The 20,726-nt window shown below is 52.0% G+C and overlaps 10 protein-coding genes across 10 annotated transcripts; 4 read left to right on the forward strand and 6 right to left on the reverse strand.

The window, feature by feature from the left end:
• Nucleotides 1-4,499: 4,499 nt before the first annotated feature.
• On the reverse strand, nucleotides 4,500-6,069 carry J4E78_000114 (uncharacterized protein; the record flags this gene model as incomplete). Its single annotated transcript, XM_049360780.1, has 5 exons — nucleotides 4,500-5,430; nucleotides 5,480-5,660; nucleotides 5,709-5,799; nucleotides 5,855-5,978; nucleotides 6,041-6,069. The coding sequence occupies 5 exons, from the start codon at nucleotides 6,067-6,069 to the stop codon at nucleotides 4,500-4,502; spliced, it is 1,356 nt and encodes a 451-aa protein (XP_049226063.1).
• A 569-nt stretch (nucleotides 6,070-6,638) lies between these two features.
• On the forward strand, nucleotides 6,639-7,049 carry J4E78_000115 (uncharacterized protein; the record flags this gene model as incomplete). The annotated part of the gene is made up of 1 exon (XM_049360781.1): nucleotides 6,639-7,049. One exon carries the CDS (start codon nucleotides 6,639-6,641, stop codon nucleotides 7,047-7,049), a length of 411 nt encoding a protein of 136 aa, XP_049226064.1.
• Nucleotides 7,050-7,493: 444 nt separating this feature from the next.
• Nucleotides 7,494-7,991, forward strand: J4E78_000116 (uncharacterized protein; the record flags this gene model as incomplete). Its single annotated transcript, XM_049360782.1, has 1 exon — nucleotides 7,494-7,991. One exon carries the CDS (start codon nucleotides 7,494-7,496, stop codon nucleotides 7,989-7,991), a length of 498 nt encoding a protein of 165 aa, XP_049226065.1.
• Nucleotides 7,992-9,185: 1,194 nt separating this feature from the next.
• J4E78_000117 (uncharacterized protein) lies at nucleotides 9,186-10,085 on the reverse strand (the record flags this gene model as incomplete). Its single annotated transcript, XM_049360783.1, has 1 exon — nucleotides 9,186-10,085. One exon carries the CDS (start codon nucleotides 10,083-10,085, stop codon nucleotides 9,186-9,188), a length of 900 nt encoding a protein of 299 aa, XP_049226066.1.
• A 268-nt stretch (nucleotides 10,086-10,353) lies between these two features.
• J4E78_000118 (uncharacterized protein) lies at nucleotides 10,354-11,642 on the reverse strand (the record flags this gene model as incomplete). Its single annotated transcript, XM_049360784.1, has 3 exons — nucleotides 10,354-10,946; nucleotides 11,000-11,364; nucleotides 11,428-11,642. 3 exons carry the CDS (start codon nucleotides 11,640-11,642, stop codon nucleotides 10,354-10,356), a joined length of 1,173 nt encoding a protein of 390 aa, XP_049226067.1.
• An 851-nt stretch (nucleotides 11,643-12,493) lies between these two features.
• J4E78_000119 (uncharacterized protein) lies at nucleotides 12,494-13,570 on the reverse strand (the record flags this gene model as incomplete). Its single annotated transcript, XM_049360785.1, has 1 exon — nucleotides 12,494-13,570. The coding sequence occupies one exon, from the start codon at nucleotides 13,568-13,570 to the stop codon at nucleotides 12,494-12,496; it is 1,077 nt and encodes a 358-aa protein (XP_049226068.1).
• A 274-nt stretch (nucleotides 13,571-13,844) lies between these two features.
• Nucleotides 13,845-15,519, forward strand: ESA1 (Histone acetyltransferase; the record flags this gene model as incomplete). The annotated part of the gene is made up of 3 exons (XM_049360786.1): nucleotides 13,845-13,927; nucleotides 13,984-14,011; nucleotides 14,119-15,519. 3 exons carry the CDS (start codon nucleotides 13,845-13,847, stop codon nucleotides 15,517-15,519), a joined length of 1,512 nt encoding a protein of 503 aa, XP_049226069.1.
• A 1,341-nt stretch (nucleotides 15,520-16,860) lies between these two features.
• On the reverse strand, nucleotides 16,861-17,517 carry J4E78_000121 (uncharacterized protein; the record flags this gene model as incomplete). The annotated part of the gene is made up of 1 exon (XM_049360787.1): nucleotides 16,861-17,517. One exon carries the CDS (start codon nucleotides 17,515-17,517, stop codon nucleotides 16,861-16,863), a length of 657 nt encoding a protein of 218 aa, XP_049226070.1.
• Nucleotides 17,518-17,786: 269 nt separating this feature from the next.
• J4E78_000122 (uncharacterized protein) lies at nucleotides 17,787-19,513 on the reverse strand (the record flags this gene model as incomplete). Its single annotated transcript, XM_049360788.1, has 5 exons — nucleotides 17,787-17,881; nucleotides 17,931-18,249; nucleotides 18,299-18,791; nucleotides 18,840-19,068; nucleotides 19,141-19,513. The coding sequence occupies 5 exons, from the start codon at nucleotides 19,511-19,513 to the stop codon at nucleotides 17,787-17,789; spliced, it is 1,509 nt and encodes a 502-aa protein (XP_049226071.1).
• A 738-nt stretch (nucleotides 19,514-20,251) lies between these two features.
• J4E78_000123 (uncharacterized protein) lies at nucleotides 20,252-20,719 on the forward strand (the record flags this gene model as incomplete). The annotated part of the gene is made up of 2 exons (XM_049360789.1): nucleotides 20,252-20,562; nucleotides 20,620-20,719. The coding sequence occupies 2 exons, from the start codon at nucleotides 20,252-20,254 to the stop codon at nucleotides 20,717-20,719; spliced, it is 411 nt and encodes a 136-aa protein (XP_049226072.1).
• Nucleotides 20,720-20,726: the final 7 nt, after the last annotated feature.

Below are 20,726 nucleotides of genomic sequence, written 5' to 3' on the forward strand. Positions count from 1 at the left end.
TCATAGCAGCTAGTTGCAAGGCGGTGCCGCTAGAGTATACTGGAATCGTATCGACAATCGCACCCTGGCCGACGAGATACTCCACGATGTCAAAGCAACCCGTCTCGGCGGCTCTTTGCAAAGGTGTGCGGCTGATGCCCATGTTGCGCGTGTACTGCAGCTCTGCTCCGTGCTCCACCAAGATCTTCACCAGGGGGAGACTTTGTACGTCGATAGCGGCCAGTAAGGGAGTTACTCGCTTTAGGTGGCTCTTGATGTGCTTCAACATCTTCAAGCCATCGAAGGATACGTATGCGTTTGGACTGGCACGATGCTTCAATAATAACCGTACCATCTCGGAGTCGTCCGCGATTATCGCTTCGCCTAGAGGGCTGATCGCAGATTCATTTCCCTCAAACTCTTCGTCGAAGGGCTCGATACCATCGACATTTACAACACCGCACAAAACGTCAATTCTGGTGATGTCGCGGTACGAGATTGCTTGACGAAGTGCTGCAACACCATAGTTTCGTTCAGCAGAAGAGATTCTTGGCTTGGCTGCGTCAAGAAGAAAATGTATTGTAGCGATGGTTGCCCTCAGCTTGATTGCCCGCAATAACGCCACCGAGTCAACGACAGCTACACCTTCAGTCACAAGAAACTTCATCCAATCTACGTCGCTATTCTTGGCGGCGACGGCGAGGAGAGAAGGTATCATGTGGCCATCATATAATTTCAGCGTGCCTATGCCTCCAGGAAAAGAGCAGTGTAATCTTGGTGTCTTCGTGATCGAGATTTCAAGGTCATGCTCGACAAAGAATTCATCAGGATCCATGCCGATCTGTAACAGCCATTTACAAAGCTTGAAGTCGTTGATTGCCATGGCATGGTAAGCAACAGTCCGGCAGCCAAGTTGAACTTTGTTCGTGCACGAGATAGCACCTTCGCCCTCTCCAGCACCGATGAACGGCGCTGCCAGACCGTGGAAGAACGATGTCTCCAGGGCACCAACATCGTAGAGACCGCTTGAAGCGTCTAATGCAGATTCCCAAAACGGATATCGTGTTAGGAGGGTACTGATTGTCGTGATCTGGCCATGTTTCAATAGAATCAACAGGCCTACTAAGCCCACTCCCAACTGGTCCTCCATATATTCGACGATGGTAATGGCAAAGCTAGAGTTGCGGAGGCTGATTGCAAGTTCGACAATGCGTGATGCAAAGTTAAATATGAGCCGCTTGTCGCTCAGCATCTTGTACCTGTGGTACGCGAGCCTTAGGTCACCCTGTTCAATGGCATCTTGAAGCTCTGCATTTTGCTCCTCGACTGAATGAGCTTTGTCTGAGTTTGCCATAGGCCTTTTTGTTATCATCAAAGACGCTGCTAGATTCCAGTCTGCGTTATCGAACGCCTCCAGGGTTGATCTTTCCATGGAGCCGAGCGCGCCGGGATCGCCCATGTAAGCGTCCCCATCGTCAAGGCGATATCCCAGAAGACTGAGAGCTTCCAGAAGCATCTCTACAGCCCTTTCGTGGTACGGAAGGAGAGCGGCGTTGAGTGCGCCCAAGATTGCTGTTTTCAGTCTAGGGTCGCTCTTCGGTAGATAGTGCTGGCCGCTGTACAGAACAAATTGTAGAACGTCCCTAGCCAAGGATATTTGGACTTCTATTTGCTGCTCGTAAATATCCTGCGTGAAGTAGTGTTCAAGCAGGCCTGCTTCCAGCCATGCGAGGATCCCTGCCGTTGAAGCGGCCATCAGCTGCTTAAGAGATGCCACGGAAACATTAACGCCACACGTCTTTAGGTATTTCCGATGTGGCCTAGCCCCAGCGCGAAGAGCGATACACGCAAGCTCTGCTCTTTCTGTTTCACTGAATCTGACGTCCTTTGTGAAGCGGTCGCTGGATTTATCTCCTTCGACAACATGGTCAAACAGCTCATCAAGTTGTACATGAGTTGCCTCTCGACACAAGTGCAAACTGAGAGTTTTCGCGACCTCAAAATGGCCTGCAGCTACGGCAAACTGAAGTGGGAAGGTTGGTTTCGACTCAGATGGCCACTCCATCATGATCTGCTCGCGGGGGTCCATGTCCAGCTCTAGCATGGTTAAAACAAGATCTGCATCCCCAAATCTGACAGCAGTCGCAAACACTCTTTCTTTGAGAGCATCTAGAACCGGGGCCGGTAGGGCCTTCAAGCTTTGTGAAACGTCTCTCAGAGGGAGCGCCTTCAACAGTGCGTACGAGTCATTCGAAGTCGTACGACCGCCCGACGAGACGTTGTTAGCGAGTGACGTGATCGCGTACAGGGGAAGTATTGTACTGTGGCTTCCACATGTTGTATCCACGAGCGGCTGATGTTTTGAATGGAAGATCGCATCGAGCCGCATCTTGGACGGTTTCGTCCACTTCACCAACTGCTGGGTAGAAATGAGGCTCCGTGAGATAAAGTTGAAATCGATAGAATGCGTCCAGGAGAATGGCAAGCTATACTCGGAAATGAGGGTGGGTCCATTCAAGCTGCGGCCGTAGACAGAAGGTGAGGTTATCATGGCCAGGCCAAAGTCGGTTTCGACTTGCATAGAAGAGGAGGACGAACTCGCGGAAGGATTCGGTATGATTTGAAGACCGTTCGCGGGGTCAATGGCCGGTGCGCGTGACCGTGGTCGTACGGTGATATCCTTGGGAAGCCTATGGGAACCTGGGTATGATGAGCACTAAACATCTAGATGATCCGAACATGACATACCTTCGTATAGGGTCTTAGTAAGCGAGCTGCGCCGGGCTATCTCCTGCAAAACTCTGTTTTGAGGGATCTCGCGTCCTTTGAACAACACTTCGACTTGTTCAAGCTCAATAGAGTTCTTCGTCAAATATCGGATGGTGGCTGCCCATTCGGCAGTAGTGAGATTCTTCCGTAGTTCCCATTTGCGGAAATGTCTTTCGTACTGTGATTTGCTTTGCGGTGTTAGGTTTCAGTAAATTGTGATGCGTCAATAGAAGTACCTGGCGATGAAACCATGATGCGTCTTCATGTGCGCATCGATCTTATCGAGTGACGTTTCCCAGTATAGGCTCTCGATTGTTGTACGATAGCGATTCCATATCCCTTCATCGAGTCTGTCAGTCTTGACAGTGTTGTCCATCGTCTGCAGCGGAGCGTGAGGCTGAGGAAAAGAGGGGAAGAAGCAGGGTGATGACCAGGCTGAAGGTTTTGGAGCATACCTATATATCTGACCGGTCAAGCTTGCTTTCCATGCCGTGCCTGGCGCATACTGCGCCTGTCCGCCACGTCTGATGCGCACCAACTACACGACCTTGATTCCCGAGGTCCTTCACCTCAGTCAGCCGCGTACTTCCTAGCCAATCATACAAAATCTGGCTGCACAGAGCTGCAGCAAGATCTTGTAAACGGGGCAGAAATCCATGGCGAAACTGACCAATTATGCAAAACCTGCGGGCGCCACCAAACACCAGCACATGGCGCAACAAAATCTTGGGCTTTGTGATGACCACGAGTGACCCAATTCGGTTATAGCGAGATTTTGTAAAGACGACCTACCCTGTCAGGCCGGACTGGCAGGAGGCGCAGCCATATTGTCCAATCATACAAAACCTGCAAAAGCACCATTACAGATTCTGCTTTTGAGCATATGATAAAAGACGAAATGGAGGTTGCGCTCTTTCTCCAACACAACCTTCTTTCAAGGCCATCACAAACTGCCATCATACCAACTTTACCATGTCTTCCTGGTCGGTTGAAGCAGTCATAGCTTTTGTAACTCTACTAGCAACCTGCATCCCTCTCCTGGCATACTTCTTGCGCAAATTCATGCCTCGTCGTCAGATCGCGCGCTCTGAAGTCGGTATGTTGGTTGCTCTTCAACATTGGCCTAGCCTGGCTTCTCACGAATACCAGATGTGGAGCTTGGAAACACGGACGAGAATCGCGGTCGCCCCGTTATCCTCACCGACTTTGGAATACGTAAAAGCCGTACACGGTAAGATGATACCGCAACACCTGGGCTATGGATGCTAACGAACGTTTGCGTTAGTTCGATGACTTTGTAATGAGGTCGGGACTCAACGCCATCGATAGATAGCCTCAGATGGAGTTATGCTTGGGAGAGTGGTCGTATCCAATCTTCGTAACATCCCACGGCGTTCCAGGGTTTCATCAGAGTCGGCTATCGGCATGGACGGAGTGGTGTCAGATCTGTTGTACGATTAATGCGCTGAGGAAAGTGAAGACATGACAGAGATATGGCGGCACATGAGCGTTGGTCGGATGACGGTATAGCAACAATGGAGTCTTATATCGCTTCATCCAGCATCAAGCGCCAGGTGTCTTCGCCCCATAAACTTCATTGGACTCTTATTGCAAACTCCAAACGCCCAAGCTCAATTGCAGGATGTGCTCTGAAGCGATCCCATAAGCAACGCGGGAACGGCCTAACGAGGCATGGTATCCAATCCTCAAGCTTTATTCAACTCCAATTCCAGCGGTGATGTCGCCGTTCCTCAAAGGAAGTAGTCCGCTACTGGCTTCTTCGCCGGCATGCCTCGCGAGTCCTGGGGAGCAGCTTCAAACACCCGGTACCGCCGTCCTGGACCGTCCCTGTTCTTCTGATAAGTGTCGTTGAGTACGGAACTCAGTCGCCTCTCGCCGTTTGGTCCAGCGTTGGAGCCTAGCACCCAGCCTCCACCACCGCCTGCTCTGTCGCCGTTCGATCTCCTTTGGAAACCAGCGTTTGATCCATCCTCGCCAAGTTCCAAGATGGCGGCTACATTGCCGCAACGGTAGCAGTAGTTTGGCGCTGACCAGACCGTGACGATTGTTGAGTCGAACATCTCCTTAAAACCTTCCATGACCAACTGATGTGCTCTTGCGATGAGACTGAGGTCGTTCTTATGGTTGAACGTCTTGACAATATCGGCTCCAAATAGGAAGCCAGCACCACGCGGTGACAGGCCCCACCCGTCAATCTCGTCGGGATCGGACCAGAGGAGATCACACATAGCTCCTTCGTGTGGCACTTCTTGCTTTCGGTCCAGAAGCCGTATCTTATCCACAGAGTCGACGAGCGGTGACAGCCCTCCGTGTACGCATAAGATGGCTCCGGTATCGTTCCGAGCTGAGCCGTTGGCAGACGAGGTTGCACCCGTTCCTGCAGGGCCAACTCGTCCGGGTGTTGGGGCGACGGGGGACGAGGAGCCCATATTTGCGCTTACTTGCGAGGCGGCGCTTGACTGGGAGTCTGAGTTGCGTGCGTAGCGGTACATAACCTCGCCATTCGCGTTGAGCGTTTCAATCTCGATGTCTTGGTCGATGTCGGGCATATTCTCTGCGTTGCTGGACTCGGCTATGGGGCCATCGGTGGCTTGGAGCGATGTTGCGGCGCCTTGCACGAGAGCACCAAGGGCTAGGTAATCAAAGACTTCGCAACAATACCTGATAGTGTTAGCATTGACTCGATCCAGACCATGCGATTGCGATCTACCTCCAGACGTTGGCGCTGCCGTATTTCCGTAAGCACTCATCGTAGAACCCGTATACAGTCGTGATCTGGCGAGACTCGTGATTGCCTCTGATGAGTGTTATTCGGTCTGGGTATCGGACTTTGAGGCATAGGAGCAGGAGGAAAGATTCGAGCGAATAGAAACCGCGGTCAACGAAGTCGCCTGCATACAGTCAGTGCGGAGCAGCATGGCGGGATTCGGTCGGCTTACCCATAAAGAGGTAGTTCGTGTCCGGTACGTCTCCACCAACCCGGAAGAGCTCCATCAGGTCGTGAAATTGGCCATGAATATCACCGCATATCTAGCAACGCCATGCGATTAGCTATGCCCAAGTGCCGACTCAGTATCGTGCCTACCGTTACGGGCGCATCCACCCCAACCACGTTGCCCTCTTCGATCAACAGCTCGCGTGCTTTGTAACATAGCTCTCGGACTTGGTTCTCGGGGATCGGACGACATGCGCGAAGCTGCTGGATAGCTCTGCGATCGGTGTCAGCCCCATATATCGTACGTATGCTAGGCGGCTGAGTGGCTGTCCATACTTGTCGAGGTCGCTACCACCGGCGCTCATGGCGACGGCTATGCGCTATACGCCCGCGCAGGGCTTTCGGGACGTATAAAGTCTTCGGTTGGCAATTGCGTGCGTAATGCGTCTGCAGCTATGCGAGCTGTTCGTAACGGAAGATTCTGGTGGGCGCGAACAGTACGAGGGTAGCGGTACGCGTGTGGCGCGTTACAGATGCAGTGAATGGGCGGGTCTCGTGACTATGTGATAGTAGTATAGGTCTATTAAGCTGAAGATAGCGAATGTTGAAGGGCGGTAGCTCTGTGGCAGGTGAATAAGTCAAGGTGGTGGGCTGGTGGAGGTCGAGGGCGAGAGATCCACAGCGGGCATGCGAATGCGCAGGGATGTCGGTCCAAGCCCGTCCAGCTAGCTCCGCCGTCCATGTTCACTCCACCAGAACACCATCACCACCGTCAACCCCGCTCCCCCGCCGTCCACATCTGCTCGAGGCATCTCAATTGGCACAGTATGCTCTGAGCGACTATCGCAATTCCACCCACCAGCTGTTAACGACTCTCCAGGTCCAGTTATGCCTCCGCAATTCGCTCTCTAATTTCTCAACCCACACACACAACATGCCTCCGCACCTCCATCCGCGGTCGCGCATGACGACTTCGCTCTTTGGAACGACGCTCATGGTTTCATTCCTCGTCGTCGCCGCTCCACATCTGATACCCTGCCCGGTCGACCCTCGCACACTCGCCGATTCCGCAGACCCCACAGGAGAGAACAGGCGGAGACGGCGGCGGAGAGTGCCGGAAGACGAGAGTTGCAATGGCGTCATGAGCGAGGAGCGGAGAAGGCAGCGCTTGATTGAAGAAAAATTGGCGGCGAAGAGGGAATGCCCAGTGCCCAAGCCTGGTGGTCTGATTGGGCAGGTGCTGGGTGTACAAGATGACGAGGGCAAAGAAGAGCAACAACTGACCATCTTGCAAAGAGTCGAGAAGATGGTGTGCAAGCCCCGGGGAAAGAACGACAATCAATAACAGGAAGCCTGGGAGAAGATTCAACAAACAAACGTATCACGGCTGCATGCGCCCACAGACCTGGGATAAGACAGCCACGCCAGTGCGACCACTGCACCCACCCACCTGTACATATACCGCGATATTAGACAGGATTGCATTAGACTGTATATAAGCAGGACCAAGTCCTGGTCGAACACCCCAACATCCACTCTTATCTGTGTCCATGTCTATTACAGTGCTGTTCTGTAATTCGTGAGGAAGCAGAAGGACGTGCCTCAAGAGAGTTTATCACAGTGCTCTGGTGCATGCAGCGAGACCCTGACGCGTGTTGGGTAGTGCAAGGCAAAGCAACGTGCTCGCGCGTCGCGTAGCGTGAACCCACTACGTCATGAACCCTCGCCAGCCACCTCCCTTCGCTGCCACCGCTTCTGACCTGAACACCAGCATCCAAGCAAGTAGTCAATGATCAGGAACGCGATCAAGATGCCTTCGGAACCTCTGACAAAAGCCCAGCGGATGAGCTATCGCATCGGTCGCGGCGAACAAGGTGTACTAACATTCGAGCCTTACAAGTCCGAGATCCTCCCTTTATGGCGTTTCAAAACACCTGCTATCGCACAAAAGTCCTCGTCTGAAATCTACGCCAAGTTTCTGGAGTACGACAAGAAGGATGACTTCGTTGGCATGGACATGTCCCGCAAGTTCTTGCAGATGGGAATGACCAGGGCAAAGAGATATGCAAACCATGCTGGAGGAAGAAAGTACGACAAGAAGACCGGAGAGCAACTAGAGAGAAGCAAGGGCCACGAAGGGCAAGATGAGAAACTGGAGGCTAGCATCATCTTTAGGGAGGTTTGGGAGAAGGCCAAGCTGCACGAGGGCTATGTGGACAAGAAGGAGAGGTTCATGAAGGAGCAAAAAGAGTGGGATAAAGAAAAGAAGAAGGAGGCCAAAAAGTGAGGGACTAAAGCGATGCCGACCTACCACCAAAACGGCACGCACTACACCCACCAACGAAGCAAAAGAGAGGATGAGCACTCTAAGACTCGAACTTAGATCTCTCGTTCCACCCGCATCTGCGTCAGAATTGCACCAACTATAAACAGAGTGGACCTAGAACAATATCAACAGTCCAAGGCACGATTGAGTGCCCGCTCCTAAGAAGGTCTACGGAAGTTTAGCACGAGCGTCATACCATTAGACCAAATGCTCCTTGGTCTGTTACCAGATGACGGAATGAACAGTCTGATGTATAAAGACCGAGGACTATTGGTATAGAAAGTTTCGGACGAGTCTCAGCGCCTAGATGAATTGAGAACATCACTTCGGATGCGCACCTTTACCTGGCAGATGGCGGTCGACTTGGAACACTTCACGCTTTGGTGCATATGGATAAAGTGGGCGACTCCGCAAGCAAGCAACAAAATCATAAGAGACATATCCACCCAGTCTACACGACTAGCATCAAGAATATTGTCACCTACCATCACCACCCAGACCTTCCCCACAGGCTAGAGGAGAAATCAGTGGTCGCACAATTGTATCAAGCACACTTAAATGCGAAAAAGATACCCAAGACACTTAGCCCGCATTCCAAACGATCAAGGACGCAAAAATCATCGGGCTCTATGCGGATCGAACGCACGTCTCTCGAAAGCTGCATCATCTAGTCTGCTACAGTTTGAAGGGAGATTTCACTCTACCCTGGGGCCGATGGTCGAATCCATGGCGTGTGCCCGGTTGCTTTACCCCTACTGACACGGTTAAGTGCCAGGCCTGTATACCTCCAGCGTTGCATCCGAGTGTCTTACCACTGGACCAAGAGCCCTCGTTGAGTTGATGGGAGGTGCGGGAGGGTACGCAATCTTATTGAACTGGGTCATACTGAGGCAAACGAGGGATGGGAGAGTCCACGGACTTACGTTCAGGTCTACGTGGAACAAAGTGCGGCAGTATCGAACATCAGACAATACAGCAGCAGACGTATGTAAGCGATATATTGACCTGAGACATCAATCGGATAGGCCTTCCAAAGTCAAAATTTCATATCTTTCCATCTCTTGGTACGACAAAATCCTGCTTCTTCCCTGCTATCGGATGAGGCCGACGCGCTGTTGGATCGGCCTCCTCTGTTCATCCGCTCTTCTCACTACTTTAGGTATCCTGCATAACCCTCCGCTTCACCTGCGGTATCTCAAAATTCGGATTCGCGCTCATCTCCCCCTCCTCTTTCGCATACGTCTTCTCCACATCCCACATAATCAACCCACCCTTCTCGGACAACTTAATCGCTTGCCCCCTATCCTCCATACTCATACTGCACACATCCTTATGCACAGCCCAATCCCCCTTCTGACAAACATCCGAACAGTACGTGGACGTCCCACACCTTCCACAACGCTGTAACGCAACACCCGTCTTTTTGCAAGCCGTACACCTCGAAAGATCGAGAGAAGAATACATCCAATGCGGACTCATCGGAATACCATCACCCCAAACATCCATGGGCGCATACTCCACAAAGAACCGATGCTTCATCTTCTTCCCCGTCTCCCACCTCTTCTCCCTCACAATCTTTTCCACAAACTCTTTACCCAGCTTCTCAATCTCCTCTGGATCTGTGACGTCTTCCTCGCCCAACATACTCTCTTTGGGATTCGGTATCCACTTCCCTCTGTCTTCACCTTCTAGAACAATGTTGTAGGTAAGCATCAACGTCCAATTATCGCCGCTGCTATCCAGACTGCCGAAAGTAATTTGGTTGCCTATGCGCCCGATTTCGATTTTCGATCCTTCGGGTGTGCCTTCGGCGATGCTTAGGGTCCATGTTAAGGAGAACCAGGCATCTAGATCTAGGAAGGCTGCAAGTGCGTTTGGATGCCATTTGTATAAGACTGTTGCTAGACCGATTGCTGGGGTAATGCTTTCGCCAGTGGTCTCGGGAGTGAGACTGGAAGGATCGATGATGCTGAGAGGGGAGCCATTGAGATTTAATGCAGCTTTTGAGTGGTCTGGTAGTCTGAAATCGGATAGTGGAATAAGTTGAGAGTCCATGGCGTGATGTGTGTTGTGCTGCATTGAGCGAGCGAATTGGAAAGTGCAAAGAGTGTGTAAGTGGGGCCCCCGCTTGGATTTTGATTGGTCCTACTAGGAAGGTGAGGGTGAGCCTCCGTCAACAAAAGAATTGACTGGGAAGGAATCATTTACGAAGCGAGACATTTGTATCACTGGTAAACATCAAATTTTCAGACTACTCCTTTGATTCATGCATGAAGCTATAGGCCCGGTTATCGTTTACGTTCAATATCTAGCTTCCATGCTCTTAGTTGCCTCCGTATCCTTGAAGCGGGTGTGGCTTAGGGCCTTGCAGTATTGGTACGCTCTCCAGAGGTCCAGCATACGCCAGGAGACCAACGTCGGAACTGGTCATGTTGTTCTTGTACTTGTTACCAATAAACTCGAACAGGAAGTTCATTGGGAAGCCAATCTCGAAAGGAACAGCGGAATCAATGTCATCAATCTCTTCCTCGCTCAACTCGATTGCCAACGCCTCGATGTTACCGTTAAGATGGTCGATCTTGCGGCCGCCAACGATTGGGTACACGAAGGGGTACTTGTGGCGTACATAGGCCAGGGCGATGCTGGTGACCTGTGTCTTCTTTTGGTCGGCGATGGCTTCGAGCTTCTTGGAGATTTCGATGTGCTTCTCGGAAGCTGGGCCAGTGTTACGACCTTGCTCGTTGTTCTTGCGCTTCTCTTCGGTGGTGAAGTTGCCGCCACCAAGGGCACCCCACGGGCACAGAGCCATGCCTTCTTCGCGTGCCATCGGGATGATCTCACGCTCGAAGTCACGATCGGCTGCGGACCAGCGGCCTTGGTAGACACTGAAGCCACGGAGGCCGTGGTTGCGGGCATCTGAATTTCTCGTTAGTTACGGATACGAAGTCTTGCCAAATATCTATACTTACATTCATTCGCTTTGCTGACAACCCAGGCAGGCGTGTCGCTGATTCCGAGGTATAGAACATTTCCAGAGTTGACGACGGCGTTAAGCGATTGCATCAACTCAGGGATAGATGTCGTGAAGTCCCACCAGTGCACGTACAGCAGGTCGATGTAATCAGTCTGGAGCTTCTTGAGGGATGCCTCAAGCGAGACGCGGAGCGACTTCGTGCTGTTACCAGCGTAGTTGATACGTTGTCGGGGAGAGTTGTTTGGGTCAGGGAAGTAGGTGGTAAACTTGGTGGCTATGACCATTTCGTGTCGTACGCCTCGCTCTTTCATCCACTCGCCGATCCAGGTCTCAGACTCCTCGTTTTGGTAGTTGTTTGCGCTATGACAATGTCAGCTTCCATCATCACCACGACGTGCCCAAATGGATGGTATAAAGCCTTACGTATCAATGAAGTTTCCACCTTGCTTGTGGAAGAAATCAAGAATCTCAAACACGGTCTTCTTATCACACTTCCCCATCATGCCCTCCCACGCATCGCCAAAATTCATCGTTCCCAAGCAAAGAGGAGAAACGCGAATGCCGGCAGTGGGCGACATGACGCGGTGGAAGTCCAGGAGGGACGCAGCCTTGGGTACGTCACCCAATGGAGAAGGCATCTTGAAAAAGTAGTTGGGAAACTTTGGAAAGGTAGTGGAGTTTAGGAGATGGAGATGGAAGTGCGAGGTACTGTGAGGGGCCTATTGCAGGACTCGGCCTCTTCTTATATCTCCTGAATCTTCACATGCGTATGACGTGTTACGCTGGAGTACCTCAGGGTCCATCTTCGGTCTCTTCGTCTATTGCGTCCAAGTTCGAGACTGCCGACGGTTGTCGGGGCCGATCTTTGTCGGATGGCGGTAAGACGGTGGAGGAACACCATCCCAAGGTCTCCCATGTTCAATGCGGGGATATCTGGTCATGGTAGATGCTATCTCCGCTAAGGTCCGAGCCAAATATCGTCAAGCTTCACGTGTCGGACGAGTGCAGGCGGCGCCAAGATTGGTGCCCTCCTTAAATTCGGACCGGCTCAGAGAATCCAGTAGAGTTTCTGGTGAAGTTGAAGATGGTAGCAGACTAGTGGTACCAGTCTGGCGGATGTACGGACATTAGCATGTCGGCAACCTGCATGACGAGGCAGAGTGCAAAAGTCCTGGCCTCAATTGCACATTTCAACTCCATTGTGATACTCCCGGTCTCGGGTTGAGGCTGCCCCAGACATGGACTGAAACACGTGAAGGCTTTATCGGAAGCAGTCTCTTTGCTAGATACACATGGAGAGAATATTTGATGTATTGGTGGGCACAGGAACAACCTTGGCCAAAGATGCAAAGCTACCGACAGTACATGATCCAATAGTAAATGTAAAATTACACGTAAACTTTTCAGGGTATCCGTGCCATGCAAGACTCCAAGTAAATGCAGCAAGATCAAGAACAACAGCAGCTGTAAGAGTACACGTCTCAGCCTACTAGTTCCTCTTCTTTTTCTTCTTCCTATTCCGGCTCTTCTTCTTCATTTCTTCACCACCGCCGACGTCGACTTCTGGCCCAGCTGCGTCGAGGCGGATGTTACCATACTTCTGCCGGATCTCGTGCTCGAAGCTGTCTTTTTCCAACCTGAACAGCGCCATGGTAGCCCTAGCATCCTCAACCGAGCTATGAGCACCGACTTGAATCTCTACACCCAGTAGTTTGTCTGCCAATAGCTTCAAGCCTGGGGTGCGCCCCGGTATTATGGCCAACTCTCTAAACTTCGAGAACTTGGATGTGTCGCGAATGAAGCGCTTGTCGTGCTTCAAGATGAGCACGTCGAGATCGTTCTTCACCGCGTGACCGACGAGTATGCGCCCGGTGAGGAGGATCTTGAGGTCGTTTCGTACTTCGTCGAAGGGTCGCGCGACGTCTTTGCGGAGATGTCTAGGCTCGATGCCGGAGACAGCGGTTCGATAGTCGGTAACTTCGATTCCTCGGGGTACCTGAACGTAGGAATCGTAGACCTGATGACCATGAAAGTTGACTAGCGACACTCTTGCCAGCGCAGAGTCACGGTTGGGCTCTGGGCCAACTCCCACCATCTCACAATCTAATGCGACATATTTCCCGGGCAGCGCTACCTCTGATACGCCCTCGTTTTCTATATCGGGAAAGTCGGGGTGTGGTTCGAGGATGGACACCGCTGCCGCGGCATCCTTCGGGTCGCTCAGAAGGGGTGTCTTCTTGAGAGAGGGCATCGAGATGCTTTTGGAGAGGGTTTTGGCGTTATGCTGCTTGGCTGAAGCGCCGACAGACGCGGGCTCCTCCATCTTCTGTCGCTTTCTCGAGGGCAGAGGTTTTCGCGGTGTGTTCTTCTGGGAGCCGTTTACAACTTTTGGTGATGCATCTCCGTGCTTCCCATTGGCGTGCTGAGGTCTCTTGCGCTTGAGCGAAGACTGCTTCTCGTCCTCGAACTTCTTGTTCTTCGGAGGTGTCGCGGGCGTTGAAGGCTTGAGTCGCTGTTGCAGTATCTTCCAGTTGCAGGACAGAGTGCTGGGATCGATTGGAGCCATGTTGTCGTCACCTGCGCGGCATAGCGGTGTGAGGGTCGTCCTGTCAGTGGTTGTCGAGGATGTTGGCCGTTTGCGCTTCTCCGCTCAGTCCCCGCGAGCAAAAGTTCAAACCCGCGCTAGCACCTTCCAGATGTCGGCTCGAACGCGACGCAAAGGCCCGATCGGCAGGCGGCAACATCGCGACTGAGCCCAGCACCCCCAACATCATCGCGACATCAAACCTCACAACGAGCTCCAAAATCTACCAGAATCGAGAAACGCGTGTCGCATCGCCATGGCGCCTCGAGAAAACTCGCATGAGCCCTCCGGGACGCCGGCGCCCGTAGAAACAGGCTTTGCCACTCTTGCACAGCTGAGGTAAGTGCGACACCATGCGCACAGTTTGATTATGTATGCTGACGCGCTGCGTGCAGGACTGGCGTGAAGGCGTGGGTTGAGAAGGTACGTGACTAGCGCGCAACACCGCGATGTGCATTGCAAACCCCAGCCGCATGAACACTAAAACAGCAACACCAATACTTGTTGGTATATAGACTAACACGATACAGGATGGCGAGAAGCGCAAAGCTGAGATTTTGTCCATCCAAACCAGGCAGGGAAGGCCCAAGTTCTACGTTCATTATGAAGAGTTCAACAAGCGTCTGGATGAGTGGATCGAAGCCGAACGGATAGATCTATCAAGAGAAGTCGAGTGGCCAGCGCCCGAGAAAGCAGACAAAAAGAAGGGCACTGCCGTTAAGACCGACAAGGCACCTTCAAAGTCTGATCAGAAGAACCTCAAGCGATCCCGCAGCAAACTTGATCGTGAGATCTCAGGCACACCAGAATCGACGTCTAGCAACCTGCCAGGCAAAGCACCGAGGCCGTCCAAAGCAAGTGGCAAGGAGAACCAAGAACTCATAGTCACGAGCGAAGTCACAGAAGGCACACCGAAACCCGAGGATGAGGAGATGGACCTTGTCGACGTGCAGGATGCCGCCGCAGCAGCCAAGGCCATGCCACCCCAGGATTACTCGAGAGAAGATGAAATCGAGAAGCTACGTACATCCGGGTCTATGACCCAAAACCAGACCGAGATTTCGCGGGTGCGTAACTTGGAGAAGATCCAGATGGGCAAATTCGAGGTCGAGCCTTGGTACTTCTCACCCTACCCAGTGGACTTTGTCGACTCAGATGTAGTGTACATCTGCGAATTCTGCCTTGGTTACTATGGTGAAGTAACGCAGTTCGAGCGCCACCGCACAAAGTGCCACCTGCTCCACCCACCCGGCAACGAGATATACCGAGACGACTATGTGTCCTTCTTCGAGATTGACGGGAGGCGGCAGCGGACATGGTGTCGAAACCTCTGTCTACTTTCGAAGCTGTTCCTGGACCATAAGACGTTATACTACGATGTCGACCCTTTCTTGTTCTACTGCATGTGCACGCGCGACGAACATGGCTGCCATTTTGTGGGCTACTTTTCCAAAGAGAAAGAATCGGCAGAAGGCTACAACGTGGCCTGTATTCTCACCCTACCTCAATACCAACGAAAAGGATTCGGTAAACTGCTTATCGACTTTTCCTACCTTCTTTCCAAGCGTGAAAACAAGCTCGGGTCTCCAGAGAAGCCGTTGTCTGATCTGGGTCTGCTCGGATACCGTGCCTACTGGCAGGAGATTCTCGTCGATATTCTAATGGAGCCTGGCCGAACCGAGGCTAACATCGAGGATTTGGGTGCTGCGACGGCGATGACGACGAACGATGTGCTGCATACCCTGCAAAATCTAAACATGCTGCGATACAGCAAGAACCAGCACGTTGTCGTTCTCACAGATGCAGTTATCGCGCAACGGGAGAGACAGAAGGCGAAGGAGAAGCTGAAGGGCAAGAGGAGCATCGATCCTGATCGTTTGATTTGGAAACCACCTGTGTTCTCGGCCGCAAGCAGGACATGGAACTGGTGAACGTTTGCACTGGGTATGTTTATCGGCGCAATTCTTTTGGTCAATATTCTGATCAGTGAGCATTGGCTTGGCGCATGGTGTTGGCTGTTACTTCTTCATGGTATACCCAGACCCATATTGATATCATTGTAGATCGTCCATCGTCTGCCCAATTCGTTCCGCTTCCATCCTGGTGTTTCTTCCCTTATCCAGTGCCGTCGAACCACTCGAAGCATGTCATTCTGCTTGCGGCTTCCTCAAATCTCCACTCCAGCATCACATCTCTCTGTATCGCCTCTCCAGTGTGCGCCCCAATCTTACTAGTCTTCAACACACCCCTCAACTCTTCAACAACATCTCCCATCCTAACACCTTTTTCTCGCTCCACCCTCACACAACGCTGCTGCCAATCTCTTCTTCCATGTCGATGTAGTACATTGCGATACTCCCGATCCCACTCCGCACCGTCCACACAGTATACCTCGATACTCCGCGTCACGGGTCTCGTCAAGTATGCACTCATACTAATTCTACCCTCTTCAGTCTCGTTCTCACACCCCGCCAACCACTCATGAAATTCCCTGACGCTCATTCGCGTCCTAAAACAGATCCCCATCTCTCCCCTCGCCATCTCGTCCAGCCCACCTATCAATTCACACACATGCTTCCCCAGCCAAGGATGCAAAAACGGGACAAGCGCGGAGAGAATATTCCCATAAGCGCCTTCATGCCAAAAGTAGTAGTCATCCGAGATATCCAGTGGCAAGCCAGGATTCATCCACTGTGTTGTTCGTGCGAGAATGTCTTGGGCGAGAGAGGAAACAAATTGCGGTAGTCTGTCAAGGGTCTCGGGCTTTGTAGCAGTGGAGGGGATTGCTGATGAAGCGTCGCGAAGAGGAAGAAGGCGCGGAGGGAGATTAAGGCGAAGTGTTTCTCTCCAGTGCTTGGAGACAGAAGCGTATATGGGGAGTTCAGAAGGGGGGAGGAGAGTGACGATCTGGATGAGGAGTTCTGGGAGGAGGAATATGCGATGCATCTTGCACAGGTGTCGCAATGGAAAGATTGGACCAGATTTGGCTGTGATAGATAATTAAGGCTTTATAGTACTACATACTGGCACGAAGAGCTGAAAGCAAGCTGAATGTTCCGCATGGTATATGCTTATCGCCGTCCCCATTCCGCTTCCGCTATCTTACACAACAGGTAGTCAGCCAGCTCACGTCAGCGGTGCAATCAATGTCGTGCTCGTAACGTGCATGCGCTTTCATTCGTTGGACATGATGCGAGCCGCCTATTGCGGGGAGCTAGGTGTGCTTGGCTGGATTACGGAATACTTCGGGTTATATAGCAACATAATAACGCCTACGCCAAAACAGCCATCAACCCCACGATACCACCCGAGCCAATAGCTACTGCCCTCAGCATGTTCAACTTGCCGAACTTGTCCAACAGCTCATTTACCTCTTGATCCTCTGCTTGAGTACTCTTCCTCTCCGTTTTCTCTTGTGGTACACTCAAATCCTTCCATTGACTCACGTCATCCTTGCTATCCACGGATTCATCAGCGCTTCGCTCTTTCGATCCAGCCTTCTCCCGGTACTCGGCAGACGCCCTGCTTCGGCTCCCGCCCAACTCTTCATTCTTCTTGATAAGGGCAAAGTTCGTGGGTATCATTGCCAGACCCGTGATTGGCGCGATGCTGAAAGAAAGCGCGGCGGCGGCGAGATAAAGACCTGGCTTGCCCTTGACGGCATGCTGAACGATTGAGGAAATCGAGTTGACGGAAGATGGTGGGAGAGCTTTGTAAGCGAGATAGACGAAGCCGGACGCGGATGTGAGTGCGGCTGTTGGAAACGTGTGGGAGCCTCTTGAGAAGAGCCAGCGTATCATTGGAAGAGATCGAGATGCTGGCTGTGATTGTAACATTGGAACGTCGAAGAGAGACAATGCTGCGATGCCGCCCGACGCTAACAGCGCGGTGGATATGCTCAAGATTTGTATGGTTTGTGTCGCGAACATGTTGGACGGTGGGAGATTGTGTTTTGGGATATTGTTGAGAATGGTTTCCAATTTGTGAGCGATCCAGGAGAAGCAGGTACGCTTTGCTATATACTTGAGCGTGGTGTGGTCATCCTGTTGGTACACAACGCGTTCCGCGGGTCCCGCAATGTTAGTGGTCTCAAAATGATGTCATGGTGGCCTATCATCAACCTTCGCATTTCTCGTACTAGACGAACACTTCGGTCACGGTGTGTTCCAGGCCCGACATTGTCGCAAAGTCGAGAAGTCTAATCAGTCCGCTTGCGCACCTTGGGTAGCGCGAACCAGCAAGCAAGCATAACAGCGTACATGCCAAGTGCAACGGGGTGCAGTACCCAAGTACCTTAAGAATCAGTATCCTGATGATTGCGCATAGAATAAAGGTCGCTTACCGGAAGCCTGCGCGAGAACACCAGTTGTGAAGGGCGCAACCGCACCACCTGAGCTTCCTGCTCCGCCAATGAATCCGATTGCGGTGGTCTGAATATGACGAGGCATGAGGCGCGAGAAGATAGTCTGCGCACACGGGTAGACGGGGCCCAACAACAAGCCCAACAAGCAGACAGCGACTGCATTTCCGATCAAATTTGGTGTCAACCATGCCAGAAGTTGAAGAGCTATGGTGCCGAGAGTGAGGATGACGACAAATCTCTTCTCGCCTATTCTGGGCGCAGCGTGAGTGAGTACAAAACGGCCAAGCGTGATGCCTCCCTATTCGGCAATTAGCAGAAGCGATACAGTATGCAACAAGTAAACATACCCAAAAGCCTGCTGTGACATATCCGACCTTTGCAGGGTCGCCATTACGGTAGTTGATGAGGTATGAGATGAACCAGCCTGAAATGCTCACTTCGGCTCCTTGGTATGCAAAGATGAACAAGGCGCCGAAGATGGTGACTTTGTTCTTCAGAGCGAGCTTAAGGTTCTTCATCTTGGAGGCGGCATCTTCCGCAGCAGTTTGCCTACTGGTCGTGGTCTCCAAGAGAGTTTCCTCAGAGTCTTCCGTGTATGACCAGAAAGACCATGCTGCGAAAGCGATGCAGCAAAGTCGCAGTCCGACGGTAAGGAAGTAGAAGCGCGACCACAAAATTCCTTGTGAGACGATTGCTGTTCCGATAATGGGTGCAACTATTCCACCGACGCCATAACTACCATGCGAGAGGCCAAGAATGACGGAAGGTGGATGAGTGTTCGCACAATAGACGTTGTTGAGGGCCAGGTTGATGGCTGCACCGAATCCCAAGAGAAAGAAACTGACATGGTCAGCGGTGCGTTACTGAGTTCCAAGACTGAATACTTACGATACAACGACCAAAGGATACGGAGGGGTGCAAACAAGGATAACGTATGCGGACAACTGTATCAATTCTGCTATGATCAGAGTCTTTGCCCTTCCGAACTTGCCTAGGATGGTGTTCGTGAAGAAGGCGGCAGAGATGAAACCGATGGCGTTGCCAACGAAGACCAGAGACATGATGGAGTACGAGATGTGGTAGTACGACTCCATGTACGGAATCAAAGCACCGACGACTGGCCACTGGTTAGTCTTGATTCTGATAAAGTAATCCAAAATGGCAGGTCTATATCAATGTCTCAACTCACCTGAGTCGTTGATTCCGTTTGAAAAGTAGATCAAGCAACAGCAAAGGATTCTCCATTTGGTCATCGGTTGAGCGTTCCAGGTCCTGATAGTACCGACTGCATCCTCTCGATTCGGTGTGGCCGGACGACTCATCTCGAGTTCATTGGGGGTTTTCGGGGTCTGCGCGCCCTTGGGCAATTCATGCTCTGCATACGATGCTTGTCGGCTATCGCCTGTTTTGCGAGAAGCAAAATCCACGAGTTCGACGTCCGGTAGTACACCTACATCGCCGAGCGTTTGAGGTGCTTTGCCCTTGCTCTTCTGGTATGTCGGTTCCGGGTTGGTCACGGAAACAGGTTGAATGTCGAAGAGACTGTGAAGTTTGGACGCCATGGCTCCAAGTTCCCGGTCTACGGTGTCTTTTTGCGAACTCGAAGAGAATGCAAAAGCCCTGGACTACGCGCCTTGGAAGCGTTCGTTCTGATTATGCGTCTCAGGTAGTAGGAAGTAATTGGGCGTTCAAGGTCAGTGCAAATGCGACGGCAATAGTCATAGATAAGAAAGTAGCCCGAGCGACAACGTGCCAGTGCGGGAGACCCTAGACCCTTAATACGGTAGTCCACGAAGCTTTCCACGAGAACACTACTGGCCGTAGCAAAGGCTGAGGGCGCTATCGCTGATAAATCATGGGATGCACAATTACCCTACATTACCAGATAAACACGCGCCGGCTCCGACTTGGGGCCTATCACAGCTGGCGGGTAAGTATCGTGTGGTCGCGCTGCAGCAGTGTGGAGATGGTGGACGGTCGGTAAGCAAGTCGATCATAAAGGCTGCAAAACGTTTTGCAGGGACACAGACGCGTCTAACGGTGCAGATAGCCGTTCATTCCTGGCAATGGACCCGACAGTCGGAGAGAGATTGGGTCTAGGCCTGTAACCAGAAAGGGCGCAATACCCAGAAGGTGGTGAAAGTGCGAACTTTTGGGGCTCCGAGGAGCGGAGACAACTTCCCCACCGAGCTCGGCCACACCTTCCTGCTTTGAAATTCACGACCACCCCTCCCATACTGTCTCCAAAACTACCACAACCGATAACTTCTCCATCCTGCTTACCAAAGCTCAACCCCAACATGGCCCGTCCAAAGCGCAATGTCCTTGCCACCATAGACAGCACAATCACACCGCCTGACGCTTTGGCGCCGAATCACGCGATCGCGCGCATCACCAAAGCCGAAGGCAAGAACATCTATGCCGCCGAGCTGCCAGACGGCAAGCCTGTCCTTGCAGAGCTAGAAGCGAGGTTCAGATCCACAGTATGGATCAAGAGGGGCAGTTATGTGGTCGTAGATACCTCTGCTCTGGCGGACCGTGAGAACAAACTGGATGGGGAGATCGTGAACGTGGTTCGCGATGAGAAGGCGTGGAGGAAGATGAGCTACTGGTATGCTCAAACGGGTATCATGCAGTATGGGTACAGAGCGCTAACAATAGTATACAGGCCCAAGGAGTTCGTGAAGAAGTCGACGTACGTCCAAGATAGCGACGACGAGGAATCGACCGTCGGCAAGATGCCGCCCAGCGACTCTGACGAGGACTGAGTTCTTC

Source organism: Alternaria triticimaculans (assembly GCF_023758025.1).
Source record: "Alternaria triticimaculans strain BMP 0046 chromosome Unknown scaffold_1, whole genome shotgun sequence".
Lineage (NCBI taxonomy): Eukaryota > Fungi > Ascomycota > Dothideomycetes > Pleosporales > Pleosporaceae > Alternaria > Alternaria triticimaculans.